Raw genomic sequence first — 24,093 nt, 5'->3', positions numbered from 1 at the left:
ATCACTAATCTACTTTCTGTCTGTATAGATTTGCCTATTCTGGATATTTCCTATAAATAGAATCATATAATATGTGGCCTTTTATGACTGACTTCTTTCACTTAGTAAAATGTTTTCAAGTTTCGTCCATCCTGTCATACATTTAGAAAACATTAACAACAACAACAACAACAAAAAAAACACACAAAAAACTTCATTATTAATAAAAACCCCCAACAAAACAAAACCAACTTCTAGTTAGGTTCTGACAGGCATAAAAACAATGTATTCTTCCCAGAAATATTGCTCTTCTCTTTTCTTCTCCTCCCCTTCTCTTTCTTTTTCTTTCCTTTCTTTTTCCTCCCTCTCCCATTTCTTCCCCCTTCTTTGCTGATGGAAAACAACCATCTGCCAACTCAGGGTTCTCCAGGTCTTAGTACATCTTCCTTCACCTTTTTCCCCTTTTCTGCTTCAGTCCTCATTTCTTCCAGGCTAAATTTAAAAAAACAAGAAGGAACAATTTCTTTTTTTAGCACACAACTTTCTCTTCCATACCTGCTGACTGATCATAGGGAAACTTGCCTCATTCTGGGAATAACAGTGGCGGACTTCCTCTCTGGACAATGTTATGTGAAGGGCAGGCAAATACTTTTTTGTTCAAAAAGCCAGAATGTTCTTAATAACCTAGAAACATGCATTTCTTAGTGCAGGATACCATGTAAAATGTTCTGTGGGATATAAAGATAAGAAAACCAAAGGCCTGCTTTAGGTAGCTTATATTCTAAGAAGGGATCTAAAACATTCTTATGATATTTCTTCGTGGCCATTTATTATACTACACTCCTTCTAGAGAGCAAACTACTCAAGGGCTGGAACCTTGTTCTGTTAACCTTCTCAACACCTACAATGCTTTCCAGAAAGGAGACTTTATTTTTGTTAAGATGCCCTAAAGGAAATGTACACATAGTGCTGAGAAATGACAGAAAAGGAATGGGTTACTTCTGGCTGGAGAGATCCAAGGAGGCTTCATGCAGAAAATGATTTCCGTGGTAAGCTGTGAAGGAGTCAGGCTTGTGGAGCTGGGAAGAGAATTCTGGGAAAAGAAGAAATGTAGCGAGGTGAAACAGTATGAGGCTTGGAATGAGAACCATGAATAAGTTCATGATGACTTAACTTAGAAAAGAAGGAAGCTGAGAAGTTCACATTAGATGACCTAAACTTTCAAGTAAAGAAAGAAGCAAAGGAATGGGGGAGGAATTTGGGTCTAAAGAAGTGTGGAAAAGGTTTTGCTAGAGGATGTGGGTTAGTAACTCAAATAGACATTAAGACATGAGGTCTTGAGATGTTAGTGGGTTGTACAAATGAAGACATCTACAAATATTGGACCATCTATGTTATAATTCAACTAATTTTTTAAATAAGTTTTCTTAAATGTTTTTTGTGAAACTTTAAATCTTTTTCTTTTACATTTTATTGGGGAATATTGGGGATCAGTGTGTTTCTCCAGGGCCCATCAGCTCCAAGTTGTTGTCCTTCAATGTAGTTGTCGAGGGTGCAGCTCAGCTCCAAGTTCAGTCGCTGTTTTCAATCTTTAGTTGCAGGGGGCGCAGCCCACCATCCCATGCGGGAACTGAACTGGCAACCTTGTTGTTGAGAGCTCGTGCTCTAACCACCTGAACCATCCGGTTGCCCCTAATTTCTTAAATATATTGGTATGCATAATATTTTACATTGTAATAATGTACATTCTATTAACAATTAAAATATAGCATGCATTCATTTATTCATCATCTAGTCAACAAATATTATTAAACACTGTTTTAGGCTCTGGGAACACAGCAGTGAACAAGATAGACAAGATTCCTGCCTTTTTGGACATTTACATTCTAGTCAGGGGGAGACAGACAAAAAAATTAAAAAACCAAAGTAACTAAAATGTGGGTAATATTAGCAAAAACAAGTACATGTGATTAAACATCATTACTTCAAAATAATACGCAAACATTAGCAATGGCTGTTTTGTAGCTAACTAATCAACAGCTGTTTTCTAATATAAATATTAGAAAAAACAAGTCAGTCGTTCATTCAAAGCCCATTTTCTTTTGTGCTTCATATATCAAATTAACAAGGTTTTATTGTATCAAGGCAGGAAGTTATTCAGCACAATATAAGAAAGGCAGTTTGAAAATGTTCAGGATACTTCAACAGAGTATCTATAATTAATTTCCAGAGAATCATGTTAAGAGTGGTAAAGTCTTGGTAACAGTAGGTAACAATGCATTTTTTCTTCTTGAATATACGTATTTAGATGCCTAAAGTGCAAAGATACGTAAGACACCATTCCTATATTCAAAGAGCTCCCAGTCCAGAAGAAGAAAGAATGCATTAGAAAGCTAACAAAATACACTGCACGATATCTGGTTCCAAACACTGAGGAAGGAGTTTGAGTCCTGTCTTGAGGGCTGGGGGAACCTCAAGGCAAGGCTAGGCACTCCTTCACTAATTATTTGTGACATTTATGTCACAAATAACTACTGAACCTTGGCTTGAAGGATTGGGAGGGGAGGGGAGAGTGGTTTGCTCAGGTAGAAAGAACTGCATTAACAAAAGGAGGGGGAAGTAGGTATAGAGAAAAGGAACTAATATTTATTGAGTTCTCAGCACAACATTCAGTACATAGTAGATACTCTACAAATATTTGTTCAGCGAATAGCCATTCTTGTTAGGAAAAGATCATTGCAGACTTTTTGTAGATAAAGAAACTGAGGTACAGGGAGATTAAATAATAGTTCCAAAGTCCCATAGCTGGATGTGGTCGATTTAGATATTGACCCCAGGCTGTCTGCTAGCAAGCTTACTTGTATGTTATTTGCCCTGTCCAGCATGGGGGCTAATATGGAGTGTTTGAGTGAGGGGGTAGAGTGGGCATTGTAATCACAGGTGAACTGAGCAACACAAGTTGGGACTGGACTGCAGCAGTCATTAAATGACATTCTAAGGAACATACACTGTCCTTTGTGGAAGCCACCAAGGATCTTAACGTAGGACAGTGATGTCATCAGTCTTTACTAATTTATTTATTTTTTTAAAGGAGGGCGCAGCTCCCAGTGGCCCATGTGGGGATCGAACCTGCAACCTTGGTGTTATTAGTAGCACCATGCTGTAATCAACTGAGCTAACCGGCCGCCCCATCAGTCTTTATTTGAGGAAGGTAAGTGGGATAGAGTGGAAATTGGGAGATGGAGATTGGGGAAGTGGCTATGATAGTAAACTGATAAACAAATTAGGAAATGCTATTATGCAGAGCCGATGTGGTTGAATATGAAACTGAGCAAGGGCTGTGGGAATGGAGACTGAGGGGGATGAGGCTGGAAACAAGTTAGAGGGAGAGTCGCCAGTACTCACGGACCAGATAGAATCAAGGGGAGGGAAGCACTGCAAGGTGGTGCTGGGGTGTGTAACTTTGGTGAGGATGATGTCATTAGCTGAAAGAGGGGATGTAAGAAAAGGAATGCAGTGGGTGGGCAGAAGGCACTATTCTGGATGTTATGAGAGGAGACATCCAAAGACAGATGTATGATGGACAGCAGGAAATACGAGACGGGAGCAAAGGGGAGCAGCTGGAAAAAGAAAGTGTTGGACCGCGTCAGTTTCTGAGTGGTGCCAGACAGATCAGAGGGCGAGGGAGAGTGTAGAATGGGAGAAAAGAAGGGAAGAAAACAGGAGAGGACATCAGCAAGTGAGGCTACGATAGGGCAGAGATGTAGAAGGAGACCAGAGGGAGAAAGGTTATCTAAGCTGAGGGAAGAGGCTGGGAGAGGTGGAGCTGACTGGGTGATGGAGGTGATCTCACTGAGGTCAGCTTCCCAGGAGCAGATGGAGGAGAGTCCGTTTGAGGACTGAGGGGTGAGTGAATGACTAGGCAATGGGGAATGTGAGTACAGTCTATTCTTTTGAGTTTCATAGCAAAGAAAGAAAGACTCTGGATAATGCCATGGAGACTCTGGGGAATGCCACGGACAGAGAAATCTTAGTGATATTCTGTGGGAAGTTAGAGTTGGCAGCTGCACTGGTCAGTCACGGCAGGAGAAAAGGGAGCGAAGTTGAGTTCTCGTTCTCTTCTACTCTCGGGCAGTGCAGCTTTCTTAACATGGAGGAGAGAATCTGACTTAGTGAGAGCATCATTTTTTGTCATTGTTAAAGACTGGAACATTATGGTATCACTGTTTTTAGGGTATGTCCCACTGATTGTTTCGTAATGATGTTCTCTTCTGAAGGGATAAAAATAGGATTGGATTTGTAGCAAAAGGCAGTAGCAGGTGGCGAAGTGCCTCAATTCATGAGCCGGGCTGCCTAGACTCAGCGCCCAGCTCTGTCACTTACTGTGTGACCTTAGTAAGTTATTTAACCTCTCTGTGGCTCAGTTTCCTCATCTGAAAACAGAAGTAATAATACCTAGTGCCACCTGATGAGATTGTTGTGAGCATTATTTGAGTTAATAAAACAACATAAAGAACTTGGAACAATGCCTGGCACAGAGCCAGCCCTAGCTATTATTGTTAGAGTTATGCCAAGGATCCAACTTGTGCACTAGTGTTCGAAAGGTCGCCGGGGTTTAACTGACATTGATCTTTCCACCTGCCACTGGCCCACAGTGCTGCTATAATTGCTATGGCTGTTCTTTATCAACATGAGATTCTTTCAGTTTTGCATGTAACAGATTCTGCAAATTGATATTTGCTTTTCAAGATTAGAAGAGGCTTATTTTAAGTGGAAAATCAATGGCCTCTCCTGCAGTGTAATAAGGAAGAAGATACACCTTAGGAGAAACTGGTTTTGGTGCAGTAAAACTCTGAAGCATGGTGCTCATAACGGTATAACCAAATAATTATAATAAGGGTTGGTGGATAGGGTCAACTTGCTATTAAATATATGAGATTGGACAATTAAATTCATGAACTCATCCTAGAAAAAGTGCTACATACCTCATTGCTGAATATCACTACATTCACCTTTAAAGTACTCCCCTTGGGAGCTATGCACTGATGCCAGTGCTTAGTCCACCCTTCAAAGCAATTTTGGAACTCTTTTTTCTGAAATGGCCATCAGAGCTGTCATCATATTACCCTCGATGTCCTGAATGTCATAAAAATGTCTTCCTTTCAATATTTCCTTTATACTCAGGTAAAGAAAATCATCGGGGGCCAGATCAGGCGAGTAGGGAGAGTGTTCCAATACAGCTGTTTGTTTACTGGCTAAAAGCTCCCTCACAGACAGTGCTGTGTGAGCTGGTGCATTGTCGTGATGCAAGAGCCATGAATTATTGGCGAAAAGTTCAGGTCATCTAACTTTTCCAAGCAGCCTTTTCAGCACTTCCAACTAGTAAACTTGGTTAACTGTCCATTTGGTACAAATTCGTAATGAATAATCCCTCTGATATCAAAAAAGGGTTAGCAACGTAGTTGCAACAAGTTCACGAAATTAATTGTCATACCTCTAAGACTCACTTAGTATATTTTAACTGGTTAGGAAAGCTATATTTATGCTTCAGATCTTTCTTAAAACATTCTTCCTCTACGATGCTCCAAAACACCAAAGTGAAACATCTGGTACCAGGCAGTATGTAAAAATAACCTTTTATCTCGCAGCTATTTTTGTTGGCAACTGAGGCTATTATTTGGAATTGCTCTACTTCACTGCCACCTGCTGGTCAAGGCCCAGTACAACCCACTGTCCGGTGACCACCTGGTCAGCGTCTGCAAAAAGAAGCCCAGATTTCTTCCTGTTAAGAAACTACATAGCCATTTTAACTTATATCCAGGCCCAGGCCCTAGTTTTGTGGAACCTGTAGGATACTCAGTTAGGGGGCTCTCTTTAAGATGAAAGAATACAAAATTACCAATACAAAAATCAGGTATGAAAGTATTTTAAAATGAGAAAAGAAATGACAACAAACTATTTCAAAAAACTAACAACTACAGACATTGCACAATGCATATAAGTAAAGTATGTTTTATTATTTAACTGTCTCACACACCTCTTTAACACACTTTTCTCCTACATTTAAAAAACTATTTCTCTCCATAAAAAAAAATGATTTTGCAATATTTTCTGTGGTGAGAATAGAAAGACAATTCAGATTTTCCTTAATCATGTTTCATCAAAATTTGTTTGATGTTGATAATTGAGAAGAATTTTCCCTCAGCTTCACAATTAATTTGTAATGTTATATGTAAATACACTGAGATTTATGTTCAAATTTGGGGAAATCTCTATCACTCATATACAAGCTGTAAGATTTCAGAACGTTTTCTAACTTTCTTGTATAGTATCTAATCTTGAATACTGCTTGAATTCACAGCACTTATTTACCAGCTTTTGTTTCTATGACCTCGTGGGACTGGTATATCATAATTTCTGTTATCTCTTTAAATAGCAGTATTTCATGTCAAATTAGCAAGAAACTTAAATACTTTTTCCAGTTAAATACATCTCTGTTCCTCTTCATTATGGGATTATCAAATAATCCAAAAACCTATTTATTTTATTTGAAATTTATCTCTTCCCTTTAATGAATTCCTGCTTTGGATATGATCTGAAATTTTGGGGTCACAATTTGCTTTTCAGTGTCAGACCAATTTCTACTGTGGACGGAAAAGTGGCCACCTGTTAAACCTGACAAGCTCAGGGACTGAAAATAACCACATAGGATGGGGTGAGCATAAAAGTTCTTAACTAAGGTGGGCCATGGCAGGAATCACATCCTTGGCCTGTAGCTTCCTGGACAAAGGTCAGTCTTTACCTTAAGTGAGCCTATCTGTTGTCTTTTTGCATCTTAGATAACATACCCTTGGAACGTCAGAGCAATCTCTTTTTCTGGACCCTCCAGAGGTGACAACCCACCACACCAGAGCAGGAAACTACAAAATCTCTCATTGTTATCTTGTTCCCCAAATACCATCTCTATGTTCTGCAAAACTCTATTAACTATCCTATATCCACCAATGTAAAAATAAGTGTGTGTCTCTCCATTTTGCTTTTTATCCAATCCCAGAGATTTCCCTGCTTTGCTTTCTCCCACCCCCTTAATCTACAACCAATGGATTTCATGTAACCCTCTTCCTTTGATTCTAATGTATAAAATAAGTTGCAAAATGGCCATTTTCCAGAGCATTGTCTCAATCCTTTGAAACTGCTTCCCGACAATTGTCATCAGTTTGGCTCAAATAAACTCTTTATGAGCTTTCTCTTAGGTTGGATGTTTTTCAGTTTGGCTCAGATAAACTCTTATAAGCTTTCTCTTAGGTTTGATGTTTTTTTGTCGACAGCTACATGACAGTTCGGGGGTCTGCATGGAGTTTTCCCTCTGGCAATGCAATGGTGGAATCAGCAATTTAGGAACAATGATAGGGTTAGCCTGGAAAAAGTGCTAGACCACAGAGATTGCAATCAATAAGTGTAAGGGTATTAATCATAAATTTCAGCGTAATTTTCTAAAACAGGGAACTGGGTGAGACAGGGTACATTCTGAGCTCCAGCCGCAGGAGGATGATCTATCCTTAGGCTATAGGTCAAGGAATGGTGAGGTTGGGGACATTGCAAGTCCTCTATTATGGGGGTCCTGACCAGGTCCTGATTCACTGGTGGCAATTTTATAACGTATAATGGTTTTCAAAAACAAGTTTACTGAAATATAATGCACATATGATAAAATTCAATTTTAAAATAATCAAATAATTTTAATTTAAATAGTATATTTAAAGTACAGTAGTACCTCGGTTTTCGAACATCCCTGTTGATGAACATTTTGGTTTACCAACGCGTAAACCGGAAGTAAATGCTTCGGTTTTCGAACACACTTTGAAAGTCCAACTTGTCATGCGGCTTCCACTGAGTGCAAGATCCTGAGGCCTAGCTGTTGGCTGTTGAGTCCTGAGCACCCGCGCAACACAGAGGTGATATCTGGGCTTATTTGGTGACTGTGTGCAATCAATCTGTGCTCATCTCATCTTAGGAGCACTCTTGCAACCAATTTGTTTTTGTGACTGTGTGGAACCCAGTGCATAAATCTGTGTTCAGCTAATCTCAGGAGCACTCTTGCAACCAATTTGTTTTTGTGACTGTGTGCAATCAATCTGTGTTCATGTCATATCAGGAGCCCTCTGCCAATCACCCCTTGCTGTGAGAAATGGATAAAAGCTGCAAAGCCAAGAGAATCATTAACAGAACAACAATAGAGGTGAAGAAGGAAATTATTTCCAACATGAAAGTGGTGTCCGTGTATGTGATCTGGCAACACAGTTTGGTATTGCCAATCTACAATTTGTACCATCTTAAAAAATAAAGAAGCTGTTAAAGGAGCCAGTGTTGCAAGAGGTGTTAAAACACAAGACAAAGAACACAGACAATTGAAGAAGTGGAAAAATTGCTTTTCGTATGGATAAATGAAAAACAGTTGGCCGGTGACAGCATTTGTGAGAGCATAATTTGTGAAAAAGCTTTACATTTGCATGCTGACCTCATCAAAAACACCCCTGTAACAAGTGCTGAGAGTGATATTTTCAAGGTAAGTAGAGGGTGGTTTGAAAAGTTTAAGAGGAGAACTGGCATACACAATGTGGTGAGACAAGGTGAAACTGCCAGTGCCAACAAAGAAGACGCCAACCAATTTGTTTGGAATTTAAAGATTATGTAGAGGCAGAGGGTTTCCTTCCCCAACAAGTTTTCAACTGTGATGAAAACTTTCTTTTGGAAGAAAATGCCAAAGAGGACCTACATAACAAAGGAGGAGAATTCATCGCAGGACACAAGCCCATGAAAGACCAGCTAACCTTTTTATTTTGTGGGAATGCAAGTGGGGGTTTTAAGTTGAAGCCTTTGCTAGTCTACCATTCTGCCAAAACCAGGGTATTTAAGAAAAACAATGTCATAAAAAGCAAATTGCATGTGATGTGGAGGACAAACAGCAAAACTTGGGTAACCAGGCAATTTTTTACTGAGTGGGTTTATGAAGTGTTCGGGCCAAGTGTAAAAACATGCTTCCAAGACAAAAATCTTCCAATGAAGTGCCTGCTTGTTATGGAGAATGCTCCAGCTCACCCCGCATGCTTGGAGGACGAGTTGATGGAAGAGTTCAGCTTTACCAATGTAAAGTTTTTGGCCCCCAACACGACTCCTCTCATCCAGCCCATGGACTAGCAGGTCATATCTAATTTCAAGAAGCTTTACACCAAAGCACTGTTCCAAAGGTGCTTTGAGGTGACCTCAGACACAGAGCTAACCCTCAGAGAGTTCTGGAAGAATCATTTCAATATCCTACATTGCTTACATCTCATTGACAAAGCATGGAGGGGTGTGTCTCACAGAACAATGAAATCAGCATGGAAAAAACTGTGGCCGGACGCTGTCCCTGAACGTGTACTTGAGGATGTTGAAGAGGATGCTCCTATTGTTGAGGATGTTGTGTCTCTGGCAAAGTCCATGGGCTTGGAAGTGAGTAGTGATGATGTGGAGGAGTTAGTGAAGGACCACAAGTCTGAACTCACCACAGAAGAACTTCAGAACATTCTGACAGAGCAGGAACAGGTGGCAACTGAGGAGGGAAGAGACAGTGTTTCTACTGCACTGATCAAAGAAATGAGTGCAAAATGGGTTGAAGTGCAAACTTTTGTTGAAAAATATCACCCTGATAAAGCTGCTGTAAGTCAGGCCACTAACACTTTCAATGGTAATGCTATGTCTCACTTTAGACACATTTTCAAACATCGGAAAAAGCAAACGTCAATTGAAAAATTTTTAGTGAGGAAAAGATTCAGTGAGTCTAAACCAGGTGTCAGTGGAGTAAATAATCAAGGGAAGGAATGGCAGGAGAGGAGTCACCTACAGTGATTATGGAAGAGGGCTAGAGAACACCTGAAGAACAGCCACATATTGTTACTATTGAAGGTGACCCCACATCCAAACCATGACTATCATCGTGGCAGGTAAGTGAAAATTACATTTTCATTTTTATCATATACAGTACTGTTTTTACGTTGTATTTATTTATTATTCCTTTTCCAGTACAGTATATTGTGTTTGTTGTTTTCATTGTGTATCATTTTATGGATCTGTGGTATCATTAGATAGCAAAATTCATGCTAAATTGCCATTTTAAGGGTTGATTTTAAAGGTCTGGGATGGGTTAATCCATTTTGCATTACTTTCTATGGGGAAACCATGCCTCGGTTTTCGAACGTTTCAGAACTTGAATGGTCTTCTGGAATGGATTATGTTTGAAAACTGAGGTATCACTGTATACAATCCAATGAGATTTGGTGTATTGACAGAATTATGAAACCATCACTACCCTCAATTTTGGAAGGTTTTCACCTCAAAAATAAGCCTTGTACCCTTTGGCCATCAGTCCCAACCTCTGCCCCTGGGAAACTAGCCATGTGCACAACGAAAAAGCTCTGTTGCAATTACAACAAGCTACTTTGTTTGAATATGAATTAATCAAGATTATTGTGTTTTCAAGTGACAAAAATGTGAATCAAACTGGCTTGGGCTAAAGGGAAGATTTACTGATAACAGGATTCATGGAAGCACTGAACAAACCATGGGAAGGGCATACGTGCAGCTGGGTCTTAGAAACAAATAGAACAAGGGACTTGAACGCTGCCAAGACTTCTTCTCTGCCCAAGCCAGTTTGCCCTTCTCTTCATGTAGTATTAATTTTTTTCTCAATGCAAACCACTTTCTTTCACATGGTACATAGTATCTTCCCTGCATGGCCTCCACCACCAAGAAAGCTAAAAATAATTCTGAAGCCTAAAGCCACCAGCATGGACGAAGGTAACTGGGAAGACAACTATGCCAACCTTCAAAAATCATTATCATGAAGATAAGGTTAAAACCAAAAATAAAAGAAGGATAGAATATTAATGCAATCACATGATTAAATTCTGGTCAAAGGAATATAAGTAGAAGTAGTGTGTGCAACTTTTAGAAAATGTCCTTCAAACACGGTCCTCTCTCCTTCTCCTTCCCTTTTCTTATTCTTGGTTTGAATGAGGATGTGAGGCCTGGAGCTGAAGTGATTATCTTGAATCATGAAGGGGAATCTGCCTGTTGGGGAAATGCTGAGCAACAAGATAGAAAGAGCCTGGGATCCTGATAACTGTAAAGCCATCATACCAGCCTGGGATTACTTAGGCCAACATTTATGTGAGAGAGACTAAACCTCAATCTTGTTCAAGCCCCTGTTCCATTGGAATTTCTGTCATACTTGCTCAAACCTTGGCATGAATAATCACAATAAGGTGTTTCCTAGTCTAATAATTTCTCAATCTCAATGGATTGTTCCCACAAGTTTGGATAATGGCATTTGTAGAGAAAGTCTAAAAAAAAAAACTTCTTACTTCTCATGCACTCTCTCAGGAAGCCACTGCAGTAAACCAGTTAAGAGGAAAACATGGGATCCTGGAAATAGGGAGTTAAAAACTGGCAAGAGGTGAAAGCAGTTTCTCAAATGGGGCGAAAGAGAAGCTCCAGGACAATAGCTCTCTAGGCTTGGAGAGAAACCTGTCCAGATTGGAGCAGAACAGTAGAGGGCAGCCAGAGAGAGAACTCCAAGGAAAAAGGGAAGAGTAGAAGACCTCCTGGGTTTGACTATCACGAGGTTTTATAGCTCTGGGGGATAGTTTGGGAATTAATTTGTGGTTGTCATGGGTAAGTAGATGGAAAAGACAATAGATCAATTATGAACTAGAGAAGACCAAAAAAATTGTATGAGAAATAAAAGACGACTGCATAGCTCAGCACTGGCATAATACTAATATAATAAACACACTACTGATTTACTAAAAATTTGTGAAATAACTGAAACAACTATTGGATAGATGAAGAAGTGTGTGTGTGTGTGTCTGGGTGAAGAGATTTAAACCTCTATCTTCTACAATAAAAAAATCAATAATGTCTAAATTTTTGTAAAAAAACAAGAAATAGACATATGGAAGTAAATACCAAGGAAAAGCTAAGGAGTTGAAACTGGTCGCCTATGAGGAACGGGGAATAAGGACATGGAGGGATAGGACAGGGGAAAGATGTTTTGTCCTTATTATGTGACTCTTAAAACTATTACATACTTTGATAAGAATAAAAATTAAATTAATGAAATAAAACAACTTGACTTAATACTCTCTAAGCTCCTTGGAGAGGTTGGGTTGAATGCAAGAACACTAGGAAAAAATAAAGAGAGGGGAGAACGTTATTAGGAAGAATTAGTCTGCAAAACAAAATCCTGGTTTAAAATGATTTATGTAGCTCTGTCTTGGTTATCTACCAATAAAAAAATATGTTCATTCATTCACTCAGTTATTCATTCATTAACCAGTATCTATTGCGGGCCAGGTATATGCCATGGTCTCTACTGAGTACCAGGCCTTCGAAGATCAACATGGCATAGTGCCCTCCCCCCAGAGTTTATACTGTGATCCTGGGGCTCCTTACTCTGTTCACTACAAAGTAACTACAGTATTGTTGTCTTCTCAGAGCCTACTCTGGGCCAATCATTTCCTATATAGCAACGCAAATCCTCACAATGACTCTGCAAAGGAGGCTTTACAGTTGAGGACAGGAGGCTCTGAAAAGTTAAGTCACTGGGCCAATTTTGCAGGAAGGCTAGAATCAAAATTTGAACCCAAGAGAAACTGACTCAACCACCCATTCTCCTTCCATCACCACCCCTGACATTCTCTGTGCTCTTGGTGAGGATAGCAGCTTCCCCAGGTGCTGGGCTAAGTGTTTTACATGTTTTACACTCATTTGTTTGCATCTACATCTAAGGAGGCGATTTCCTCCTTTGGTGCTGAAATGCCAGTCACTTGCTCCTCCAGGCTTCCTTGCAGTAAGGGCACATGGTCCAATCTCCATAAATCAGACTTTGACTCAGCAACCAGTAATGCCAAAGGAAAAGGTGGGAACACTCCTTCGGCATTATGGACGTGTGCCACTCAGAGAACCTGTGGTGCGGAGTATAATTAACTAAGAGCCTCTGGCATACACTGCAGCATTCATTCCATGTCTCTGCTCTACCCAGGCAGCTCCCTCCAATGAATGGGCACTGAGGGGTACAGTTGGGCCATTCCTCTCTAATGCAGGACACTCGAATAGACTCCCATTCTGCCTGGGAGGACTTTCGCAGAGGTCACTGCAGTCTGAGGCTCTTCCTACCCATGCCCCCTCCCTTCCCTCTCTCCTTACACAGGTGTCAGACCTGTATTATAATCTGCAGGCTTTCTCCCCACCTCTGCCCCCTCCCTTGTTTTTCTTGGGTATTTCCCTCATAAATCCCTTCCACGTCTAATTTTGTCTTGGTGTCTGCTTCCTGAGCGGCCTAAACTAGCCCACTCTCTCTGGAGGTGGTGGCAGAAATGACAGCTGAAAAGGCAAGGTCATGTTATGAAATAATATACAGCCATGGGAAGTCACTTTGCAGAGATTTTTTATTGACGTGAGAAAATATTCTGCATGTATTAGGCAAAAAAAAAAAAAAAAAAAAAAGCAGGCATTCAAATATAATCATTAAATAACTACCAATGACTAATTAAAAGAACAGAAGTATACATTTTTACGGGGAAAAGGGAGGGCTGTAATAGATTGCATTATTGTTCAAAAACAACTTTCTGCTTCTCTGTATAGACCCTGCCCCACTGAGGCCGGCTTGACCACTGGATTTGCTGAGCATGAGTGGAATTGATGTGGTCTTCCATGAGCCCCGCAGGTAGAGGTGCGTTTGTCAGCCTGAGTCCCAGATTCATAAGGATGGAGTGCAGCTGCAGCCAACCCATCATGGACATGTGATGTGAGTGAGAAATAAACATCTGTCATTGGAATCATGAACTTGGCTTATCCTAAAGTGGCACAGATGCTTTTCAAAAAATTAATGAGCATGATTGAGAGCTTGAAGTGACATGAAGGGGTTTCTTTTTATTTTATCTCTTCAAAGAAAAGCATTTCTGTTTTTTGCTAGACCAGAAGATCTTGATTATACCATAAAGAGTATTATCTTTATCTCCTAGCAGAGATTCTTGTCTTCTGATTATATGAAAAATAGTCTCAATATGTTCTGACTGAACTTGATGAGTTCCTGCTCCAAGAAATAGAGGAGGAAGAAAGAAGCATTGGGCAGTGCTATAATGAGCTCCATTCATTTCCATGTAAAATAAGAATGCAAATAGCAACTTGAGGTCAAAGAAGGGATTCCAGCAAAATTGAAAAGACCAGGGCCTTCAAAATTAAATTATAACCAGCAGACTTAAAATATGAAAATCAAGGTAGCAGCGGTGAATTTATATATAATGGTGCATTCACAGAGGAAGTCAAACTGAATGATGCTGTTCTCAGTTGTACAGTAACTCGTATCCTGTGTGTAATGATTAAAAGTTATATGGTAACAGTGGTTAAATAGCAATGATATTCAATGGAGAACAAGGTAATTAAAAGGTCTCATGAGCAATCTATTTGGCTTATGATATTTGACAATGAAATTACAAGCAACTTCATAATTAACTGTCTACAGGAAAAATAATTCAGACTTAACCAGCTACATAGGAAAGAATGAGGAATCGTGATAAAATTTCCTACAATGCACCATGGAGGGAAAAACAATAAATCAGAAAAATTATTGCAAACACAGCTGAAACGTTATTATCCCTTTGTAGAAGAGGAGGGGATAAATATTTCTGATGGAATTCCCCCTGGCATACTTGTCTCTGCAGTTGGAAATAAATCAAAGAATTAGAGAAAGCTTAGAGAAGGCAATTAAAATGATCTCAGAATGGAGAGGCGACTGGTGTAATTACCAAACATGTACTAACCTACCATATGCTTAGCACAAGTCCAAACATTATGAGGGGTATACAGATAATAATGCAAGTTACCATTTACTGAATACTGTGAATTCCATAGGCAATGTATTGACTGCTTTAGTACTTGATCTACTTAAACCTCAGAATGACACGATGTATATAAAGTAGGTTTTTACAGCAAAGACAGACAGCTGCTCACCGCAACTTGGTTCTTTCCTTTCTGGGCTCACAGCTAGACTGCATTTTTCCAGATTCCCTTGAAGTTAGCAGTGATCTATTAAATAACTGTTAAAGAGAAGAAAAAAATACACTAAGATGAAAAATGGAGCTCTGAATGAAAGAGAAAATACACTGCCTCCTTAGTAGAAGCAAAGCTTTTCCTAGCACTTAGCTTTGAAAAGGACAAACTTGACAGAGTACCTACTAGGCACACACAGTACTGAAATAGATGCTTTTCATATGGGTGCACAGAAAATAAACCTATGTGGGCAGAGAGGAAGTAAAATGCAGGGTCTGATGTTTTTAGTTACTGAAGTCCTTCACACAGTGAAGAATGCCTGATAATAAATGACTGGAACACAGCCAAAATATTGTTACAAAATGTAACTAGAACAAATTGCATTTCAAATTGCCTTATTGAGATATAATTCACATACTATATAGTGCAACATGTGCAATACAATGTGTTTAGTATGTTCACAGTTGTGCAACCATTGCCGCAATCTAATTTTAGAAGACTTTTATTTCCCCTTGAAAGAAACTGTATACCCATTAGTTCCCTTTCATCACCTGTCCCCCCATCCCTGAGCAACCACTAATCTACTCTCGGCCACTATAAATTTTCCTATTCAGAACATTTCTTATAAATGGAATCATACAATATGTGATATATTTTGTGACTGGCTTCTTTCACTTAGCACAGTGTTCTCAAGGTTCATCCATATTGTAGCATATATCAGTACTTTATTCCTTTTCATTGTTGAATAATATTCTATTGTATGGATGTGCCGCATTTTGTTTATCCATTCATCAGTCTGTTACATTTTGGGGTTGTTTCTACTTTTTGGCTCTTACAAATAATGCTTCTATGAACATTTGTGCACAAATTATGTATGTTTTCGTTTCTCTTGGGTACATACCTAGGAGGAGAATTGTTAGGTCATATGGTAACTCTATGTTTCATCATTTGAGAAAGTACCATACTGTTTTCCATTTTACATTCTCACTAGCAACGTGGGAGGGTTCCACTTTCTCCACATCCTTACCAACCAACACTTATTATCTGACTTTTTGATTATAGCCATCTTAGTGAGTGTGAAGTGCTATCTCATGGTTTTGATTTGCATTTTCCTAATGGAATGGTAGTGAATCTTTTCCTATGCTTGGAAACTTGTATTGGTTCTTAGAAGAAAGGTCTATCAAATCCCTTGTTCATCTTTAAGTTTGATTAGTTGTCTTTTTGAGTTGTAGTTGTGTGGTTGTGTGTGTGTGTTTACATATGTTGTATACCAGTTCCTTACCAGATGTGTGATTAAAAAATCTTTTCTCCCATTCTGTGTATTGTCTGTTCACTTTTTGGATAATGTTCTTTTGAAGTTCAAAAGCTTTTAATTTTGATGAAGTTCAAATTATCTATTATTTCTTTTGTTATTTGTGCTCTTGGTGTTGTATCTAAGAATCCATTGCCTAACTGAAGATCATGAAGATTTACTCCTATGTTTTCTTTCATGGGTTTTATAGTTTTCTCTCTCACATTCAGGTTTTTGATCCATTTTGAGTTAACTTTTGTATGTGGTGTGTTATGGGGTGGGGTCCTACTTTATTCTTTTTCATGCGGATATTCAGTTGTCCTAGAAGCACTACTGAAAAGACTATCCTTTCCCCCATATAATTGTCTTAGGAAGCTTGTTGAAAATCATTTGAGCCTAAATGAGAGGGTTTATTCTTGAACTCTCAATTCTATTCCATTGATCCATAAGTCTATCCTATGACAAAGAATATTAGTAAGTAAGTAAGAGATTTGGAAATCTGGTCAAAACTGCTATGGATTTAGAGCAATTATTGCTCTCAAGTGATTCTTACACTTTTAGGCAATCCATCAGTTTAAGTTCAGTGCAAACTTTTCAGAACTGATAAATGATAAACTCTAACAAAAAAATTAAAATAAATTGCTTTTAGAAGGTTCTGAAAAATTCAAGACATCCTGGGGTGTGGTAATATTAGAGCGAGAAATACTGGCTAGTTCACTCACACCATTGCTAAAGAGAGGAACTCTCTCAAAGGGATGCTCACTGTCAAAGATCATTATTCATCAAGTTGAGGAGCGAAGTTTCCACTCGCCCAGTCGTTTTCTCTCCCCTGGGCAAGTGTTGGGACATCTCTAAAAGGCACAGACAATCCGGCAGCCTTTAGAATTTTTTGGCCACCTTTCAGGAATGCAATTTGTTCACCCAATTTGTTGATTCACGCTGAACAGCAGTAGCACAGTCGGGTGGCTCTCCCCGGAGTCCGCTTGCCTCCAGAGAGTCGCCCAAAGCTCCAGCGCCCGTCTTCCAGGCTGTCCGTCCCATCTAAGTCTCCTCTGCGTTCTCCTCGCAACGCACCCCCGTGGGCCTTGTTTAAACCGGGGCACCCCTCATCCGAAGTTGCACTTGTTCCCGCCCTTCTGTGCGATGGCTGATCTCCATCACAGGGTTGCTCCGGGAGCCGGCCGGACAACCAGGTTTTTGTCCGACGGCGGGGTCCTCCACGTTCCCGCGCTGGGACGCGTGTCACCTGCAGGAAGCAGTCGCTTTGGCAGAGGCGGCCCGCGCGGGGTGCAGTAGCGCAGCGACGGCTGCCCCGGGACGCGAGGCTACGGCGGCCGCGGCGCAGCGCGCACCGGTGCGCCGGGCGGGGCCGGCTGGGTGTAGCCGGGTGGAGGCGGTGGGGCTGCGGCCCCAACCACGCCTGGGCTCAACACGCGGGCGGGCTGGCCGCTGGGACTCGGCTACGCGACTTGGGGCGCGAACGCGGGCCAGGGAGGACGCGGCGGCTGGCGGGGCGCAGGGTGTGCGCGGCGGGGTCGGCCAGCGCTGCTTTCCTAGAAGGCGCCACTGCACGCCGCGGCCATGCGCTCCCTGTGGAGAGAAATCCTCCTGGAGACCCTCCTAGGTAAGTTGAGGCCGCCCTCGCGGCGCGTTCGTGGGTGCCCGCTGCCCCCAGCCCTACCCGGAGCCGCGGCGCTCGGCCGGGTTGGTTGAACCCTGCGAGGGAGAAAAGCGCGCTCGGGGCCCAGAATAGAGATGCTTATCGTCCCCCTGGGAACTTTTGCTTCAGTAGAAACAAAAACAGATAAAAGGTGAAAGACCTAGATTGAGGTTCCGAAGCCTGCGGGACACGGTGCCTTCCGAGTTCCCACGCTGCCCTGGGATTGCGCCCAAGGTCCGGGAGTTCTCCACGTATCGGCCTTGAACCCACGCAGCTGGTATGCTCCTGAGTCCCCGCACCCGTGACTTTTATGTTTAATTTAATAAAATTCAGTACCAAACTCCAACTTTTGGAAGGAAAGGGGCACCTGTTTTCCCCGGCGGCTGCAGGTGAGCAGACAGGGCGGTAGCTACAGATGGTGTTGGCCCGACACGGGTGGCCTTGGTGGTGGCTGCACATTTATTTGGGCATTTGGTGTAAAGCATCGAATTCGAATCCTGTGTGCCTACTTAGCTTTGCAAAAAATCCCGAGAACAATTATTGGTGTAATTCTGTCGGCGTTGTATGATTAAAATCAGAATTCTCAGACAAACGTTTGGGAAATCACTGGAATCTTGCTGTTCATTATGAAACAAGCGTTCTTCTGGCCAGGGAGGGGCGCCTTCCTGAGAACTTGATTTTCTGCCGAGCTGGTAATATTCAGAGGGCCCATTTTTCTGGCTCAGTCTGTATCTGAAAGTACTGTGTTTTAAAGCGACGTATGTAAATACCTAGGTTAGTGCTAGATACTCCTTGTACAAATTGACCTCGTTTAATCGTAAACCGGTGAGGTGATTAAAAGTGCTATTTTGCTGATTAAGAAAGGGAGACTGAGGGCCGGCCTGGTGGCTCAGGTGGTTGGCACATTGTGTTCCTAATGCCAAGGTCTCCAGTTCTATTCCCACATGGGCCAGTGAGCTGCGCCCTCTACAGATAAGACTGTGAACAACAGCTCTTCCTGGAGCTGGGCCTCGGTGAGCAGCTGGAGGTTGGTGTGTGCTGCCCGTGAGCTGCCGAGCGCTACTGTGAACTGCCTTTAGCAGCCAGCAGCCAGGGAGCTGTTGTGAGCCGCTGATTGGCGACTGACTGCCTCAGCCTGGGGAGCGCAAGGCTCATAATACCAGCATGGGACAGGGAGCTGTGTCCTACACAACTAGTCTGAAAAACAAGGACTTGAACTGCAGGGGGGTGGGGTGGGATGGGGAAGAAAGTGTGTGGGGGGGAAGGAAATAGAAAAGTTATTAAAAAGAAAAAAAAGGGAGACTGAGAGGCAACTTGGGAGAAGGTTAGTGCATTTAGTGGTTAGAGGTTATGTTTGGAACCAAACTGCGTGGGGTTTAAGTTCACTCTGCCTTTGCTACTTTTGTGACCTTGGACAATTACTTAACTTTCCCAGTCTCAGGATGCTTTTGTTGTTATTTGTTCTTGCATTTGTAAGAGAGGTGTAGAAATAATGTCAAGATCATAGGACATAGGTCATGTGAGGAATAAGAGAGATGATCCAATTAAGTCCTTAGCACAGATTCTAGCACAGGGTAAGTGCCCATTAGCATTAATTGTCATTATTGTAGAAGACTACATTGTCAGTAGTTGGCAGAGGTGAAACTGACTTCAGATCTGGGTATTCCACTACCTGGAACTGTCTCTAAGGGTTTGGTTTAAAATAGTCTACTCTCAAGAAAATGATTGTTACCTAACCAGCCTGCCTTTGGATGTAGTCTGGAGTGGGAGGAAGGAGTTCTGCTAATGAGTGCTCCTGTCGATTTTCATATTTCTTATTCCAGAAGGGTCACCTTAGCTTATCAACAAAGATCCTGATAGGAAACCAAATGCAACCCAGATGGTCCAAATGAAGAGGCTTTAATAAAGGAACGACTAATGGGGGGTTGAAAAAGGTTTAAGGAACAAATGAGGGATGCTCAGGGACTCACAACAGCAGGGAGCCATGCTCAACCTGGCCTTATTGGCCAAGGCGAGGAATTCTCTTACTGGAAACAAATTAAGGCCAGAGCTGTGAAGGAAGGCAGCCAGCAGGAGCGGTTGTGGAGGCGTGGGGTTACTGTTTGAAACCACGGTAAAGTTACGCTTTGTCTTTCTCTGAAAAATTTTTGTTTTCTAGGATACATTTCTTGGTCTCTCTGCCATGGCCTGGCGCCGATGATTTATTATTTTCCTCTGCAAACACTAGAGCTTACTGGGCTTGAAGTTTTTGGCATAGCGTTTCTTTCTCCAATATTCCTAACAATTAATCCTTTCTGGAAATTGGTTAACAAGAAATGGATGCTAGCCCTCCTGCGGATAATTACTGTCGGTAAGATTTAAAAGTATTTCTTTAAGATTTGTTTTAGTGAAAAAATCAAGTGAAATATGTAGACCGTTCTTTGAATGCTAAATCATTAAGTAATAAAAAAAAAAAAATTTCTCTTTCTCTGACCTTAGAAGGATTCTAGTAAAATTGGAAGATTACACCAAAACCCAATGTTTTTCCATTTTTAACGTTTCTGTCCTATTGAAAAAGCCTTAAAAAATCACTGAAATAAGGAGGGGAAAGATACCTTGCTAAACACGTCAACTCTTTTTCTTTTTTCAGTTATTTTTTTAAATTTTAATTTTTTAAATTAGTTTCAGGTGCATAAGACAAAGTAATACTTAGACGTTCATCATTTATATCCCTCACACTGTGTGAACCCTCCTCCCCCCATCCACTATCGCTCTGACATCGCACACAGCCATTACATTTTCACTGTCTCTATTCCTAATGCTGTACTCAGCTTCTTGTAAGTATATACATATACACACACACGTATATATACACATATATACGTGTGTGTGTATATATATATACATATATATGTACATATATATATATATATATATATATATATATATATATATAAGCTTGTAGTTTACATTCATTATTGTTCAGCTTCAGCTTCAGGTGTACAGTGCAGTGATCAGGCGTCTACATCATCCCTGAGGTGGTCTCCCTAATGAGACAAGTGTCTATCGGATACCCTACAAAATCTTTACAACATTATTGATTACATTCCCCAAATTAATTTTCAAAACCCCGTGGCCATCTTGTGGTTACTGACTGTTTTCTAATCCCCTCACCTTCCCCCTACCCCCCCCCTCCATCTAGCAACCCTCAGTTTTTCCTCTATGTCTCCAAAACTGTTTCTGATTAGTTCATTCACTTATTCTTTTCTTTAGGTTCCACATATAAGTGAGATCATATGGTATTTGTCTTTCTCTGTCTGACTTATTTCACTTAACATAATGTTCTCTAGGTCCATCCATGTTGTTGCAAATGGTAAGATTTCTTTCTTCTTTATGGCTGCGTAATACTCCATGGTATAAATGTACCACAGTTTCTTAATCCAGTCATCTACCGATGGGCATTTCGGTTGTTTCCATGTCTTGGCTATTGTGTATAGTGCTGCAATAAACATAGGAGTGCATAAAGATTTTTGAATTAGAGTTTTGGATTTCTCCAGATAGATACCTAGGAATGGAGTTGCTGGATCATAAGGTAGCTCCATTTTCAGATTTTTGAGATACCTCCATACTGTTTTCCATAGTGGCTGCACCAATCTGCAATCCCACCAACAGTGCACAGCGTTCCCTTTTCTCCACATCTGTGCCAGCACTTGTTGTTTGTTGATTTATTGATGATAGCCATTTTGACTGGGGTGAGGTGGTATCTCATTGTGGTTTTTATTTGCATTTCTCTGATGGTTAGTGAGGTTGAACATTTTTTCATATGTCTGTTTGCCATCTGTATATCCTTTTTAGAAAAATGTTTCTTCATGTCCTCTGCCCATTTTTTAATTGGATTGTTTGTTTTTTTGGAGTTGAGTTGAGGGAGTTTTTTATAAATTTGTGATACTAACCCTTATCAGATATATCATTGGCATATATCTTTTCCCATTCAGTAGGATCCCTTTTTGTTTTATTGATGGTTTCCTTTGCTGTGAAACTTTTTAGTTTGATGTAATCCCACATGTTTATTTTTTCTCTTACTTCCCTTGCGTGAGGGGATATATCAGTAAAAATCTTACTCTGGGTAATGTCTGTGAAGTTTCTTTCTATATTTTCTTCCAGGAATTTTATGGTTTCAGATGTTACATTTAAGTCTTTAAGCCATTTTGAATTTATTTTTGTATATGGTGTGAGGAGGTGGTCCAGCTTCAATTTTTGCATGTGTCTGTCCAGGTTTCCCAGCACCATTTATTGAATAGACTGTCTTTACCCCACCATACATTCTTGCTTCCATTGTCATAGATTAAATGGCCATATAGGCATGGATTTATTTCTGGACTCTCTATTCTGTTCCATTGATCTATGTGTCTGTTTTTATGCCAGTACCATGCTGTTTTGATTACTGTAGCATTGTAGTATAATTTGATGTCAGGTATCGTTATACCTCCCACTTTGTTCTTATTTCTCAAGATTGCTGAGGCTATCCGGGGTCTTTTATGGTCCCATATACATTTTAGGATTATATGTTCTATTTCTGTGAAAAACATCATTGGTAGTTTGATAGGAATTGCGTTGAATATGTATATTGCCTTAGGCAGTATGGACATTTTAACTATATTAATTGTTCCTATCCATGAACATGGAATGTGTTTCCATCTATTTGTATCTTCTTTCATTTCTTTCTTCAGTGTTTCATAATTTTCTGAGTACAGATCTTTTACTTCTTTGGTTAAATTTACTCCCAGGTATTTTATAGTCTTTGGAGCAATTGTAAATGGGATTGTTTTTTCAATTTCTCCTTCTGATGTTTTATTATGGGTATATACAAATGCAACTGATTTCTGAATATTAGTTTTGTATCCTGCTACTTTACTAAATTCATCTATCAGCTCTAATAGTTTCTTGGAGGAGTCTTTAGGGTTCTCTATATATAGTATCATATCATCTGCATATAATGACAGTTTTACTTCCTCCTTACCGATTTGGATGCCTTTTATTTCTTTTTCTTGTCTGATTGCTGTGGCTAGAACTTCCAGCACTATGTTGAATAGAAGTGGAGATAGTGGGCAACCTTGCCTTGTTCCTGATCTTAAGAGGATTGGTTTTAGCTTTTCCCCATTGAGTATGATGTTAGCTGTGGGTTTATCATATATGGCCTTTATTATGTTGAGATATGATCCCTCTAGTCCCACTTTCTTAAGGGTTTTTATCATAAATGGCTGCTGGATAAATTAAGTAAATTATAGTTATGAAACTTGGAATACTGTAGAATGCTATGCAGCTATTAAAAAAAAGAACATTATGTAATGAAATGGATTGTTCTTCAAAATATAGTAAGTGGAAAAAAGGAAGCACTAAACAATGTATGCAGAATATTAACATTTGTGTAGAAAAGATTAGATGAAAATATATTTAGTATTTAATTGAACATGCATTAAATAGCTCTAAAAGGATTAAAAAAAAAAAAGAATAGCATTTTAGTTGCTTCCAGGATGAAACATATGGTTTGTAGAGATAGGTATGAAAGGGAAATTTTGCACTGTACACCTTTTGTACTTTTTGAATTCTGAATTTGAGTATGTCACATTGCCAAAAAAAATCAATTAAAAAATTTTTGATGTACACTTACTCTCACTAAGAATTGAGATTATTGGTATTAGTAAATATTGAGAGACCTTGGTGAGATAGTGGTAGTAAAAAAGCAAGAAGGTGAGGTTGTGGAGAAAAGGTTTAAAAAACAGAAACACCAGGCTGCAGTCTACTTGAATCTGTTGATGAAAACTTTAGCTGTCTTTGTCCTGCTGGAACACAGTTGGTGTCTCTGAGTTTTCCCAGTGGCATTTGTTTATGAACCATGCCATGTATTTCTTCTGTCTGGAAACAGTCAGTTGACTTTTTTTTTGAAAAACGGATGGGAATCACTAGGAAATTGCCTTCTGCTTTTTCAGGCACCCGTGCCTGAAGAAGGCAGGACACAGCTAGTGTAGTGAGTTCTAGGGCTGTCCACATAGGTGTAGAATTCTGGTTTTGAAAGAGCTTGGACTCAGAACAG

At 40.2% G+C, this 24,093-nt stretch overlaps 1 protein-coding gene across 12 annotated transcripts in view; it reads left to right on the top strand.

The window, feature by feature from the left end:
- Positions 1-24,093, top strand: part of CWH43 (cell wall biogenesis 43 C-terminal homolog) — a 106,070-nt gene that overhangs the window by 31,426 nt on the left and 50,551 nt on the right. For 8 of the 12 annotated variants that reach the window (XM_088789770.1, XM_088789769.1, XM_088789768.1 and 5 more), the window contains 3 exons: positions 3,071-3,190; positions 13,663-13,825; positions 20,179-20,370. In XM_088789770.1, coding sequence (XP_088645896.1) covers positions 20,217-20,370 — 154 coding nt within the window. In that variant the 5' untranslated portion in view covers positions 3,071-3,190; positions 13,663-13,825; positions 20,179-20,216. Of the gene's footprint in view, positions 1-3,070; positions 3,191-6,818; positions 9,963-13,662; positions 13,826-17,272; positions 17,985-20,178; positions 20,371-24,093 lie in introns of those variants that run through there. The other 4 variants (XM_088789759.1, XM_088789763.1, XM_088789772.1 and 1 more) reach the window with 3 other exon arrangements.

Source organism: Rhinolophus sinicus, chromosome 1 (genome assembly GCF_057876585.1).
Source record: "Rhinolophus sinicus isolate RSI-liver-muscle chromosome 1, RSI-T2T, whole genome shotgun sequence".
Classification (NCBI taxonomy): Eukaryota; Metazoa; Chordata; class Mammalia; order Chiroptera; family Rhinolophidae; genus Rhinolophus; species Rhinolophus sinicus.
This window is presented reverse-complemented; position numbering and strand designations above follow the sequence as displayed.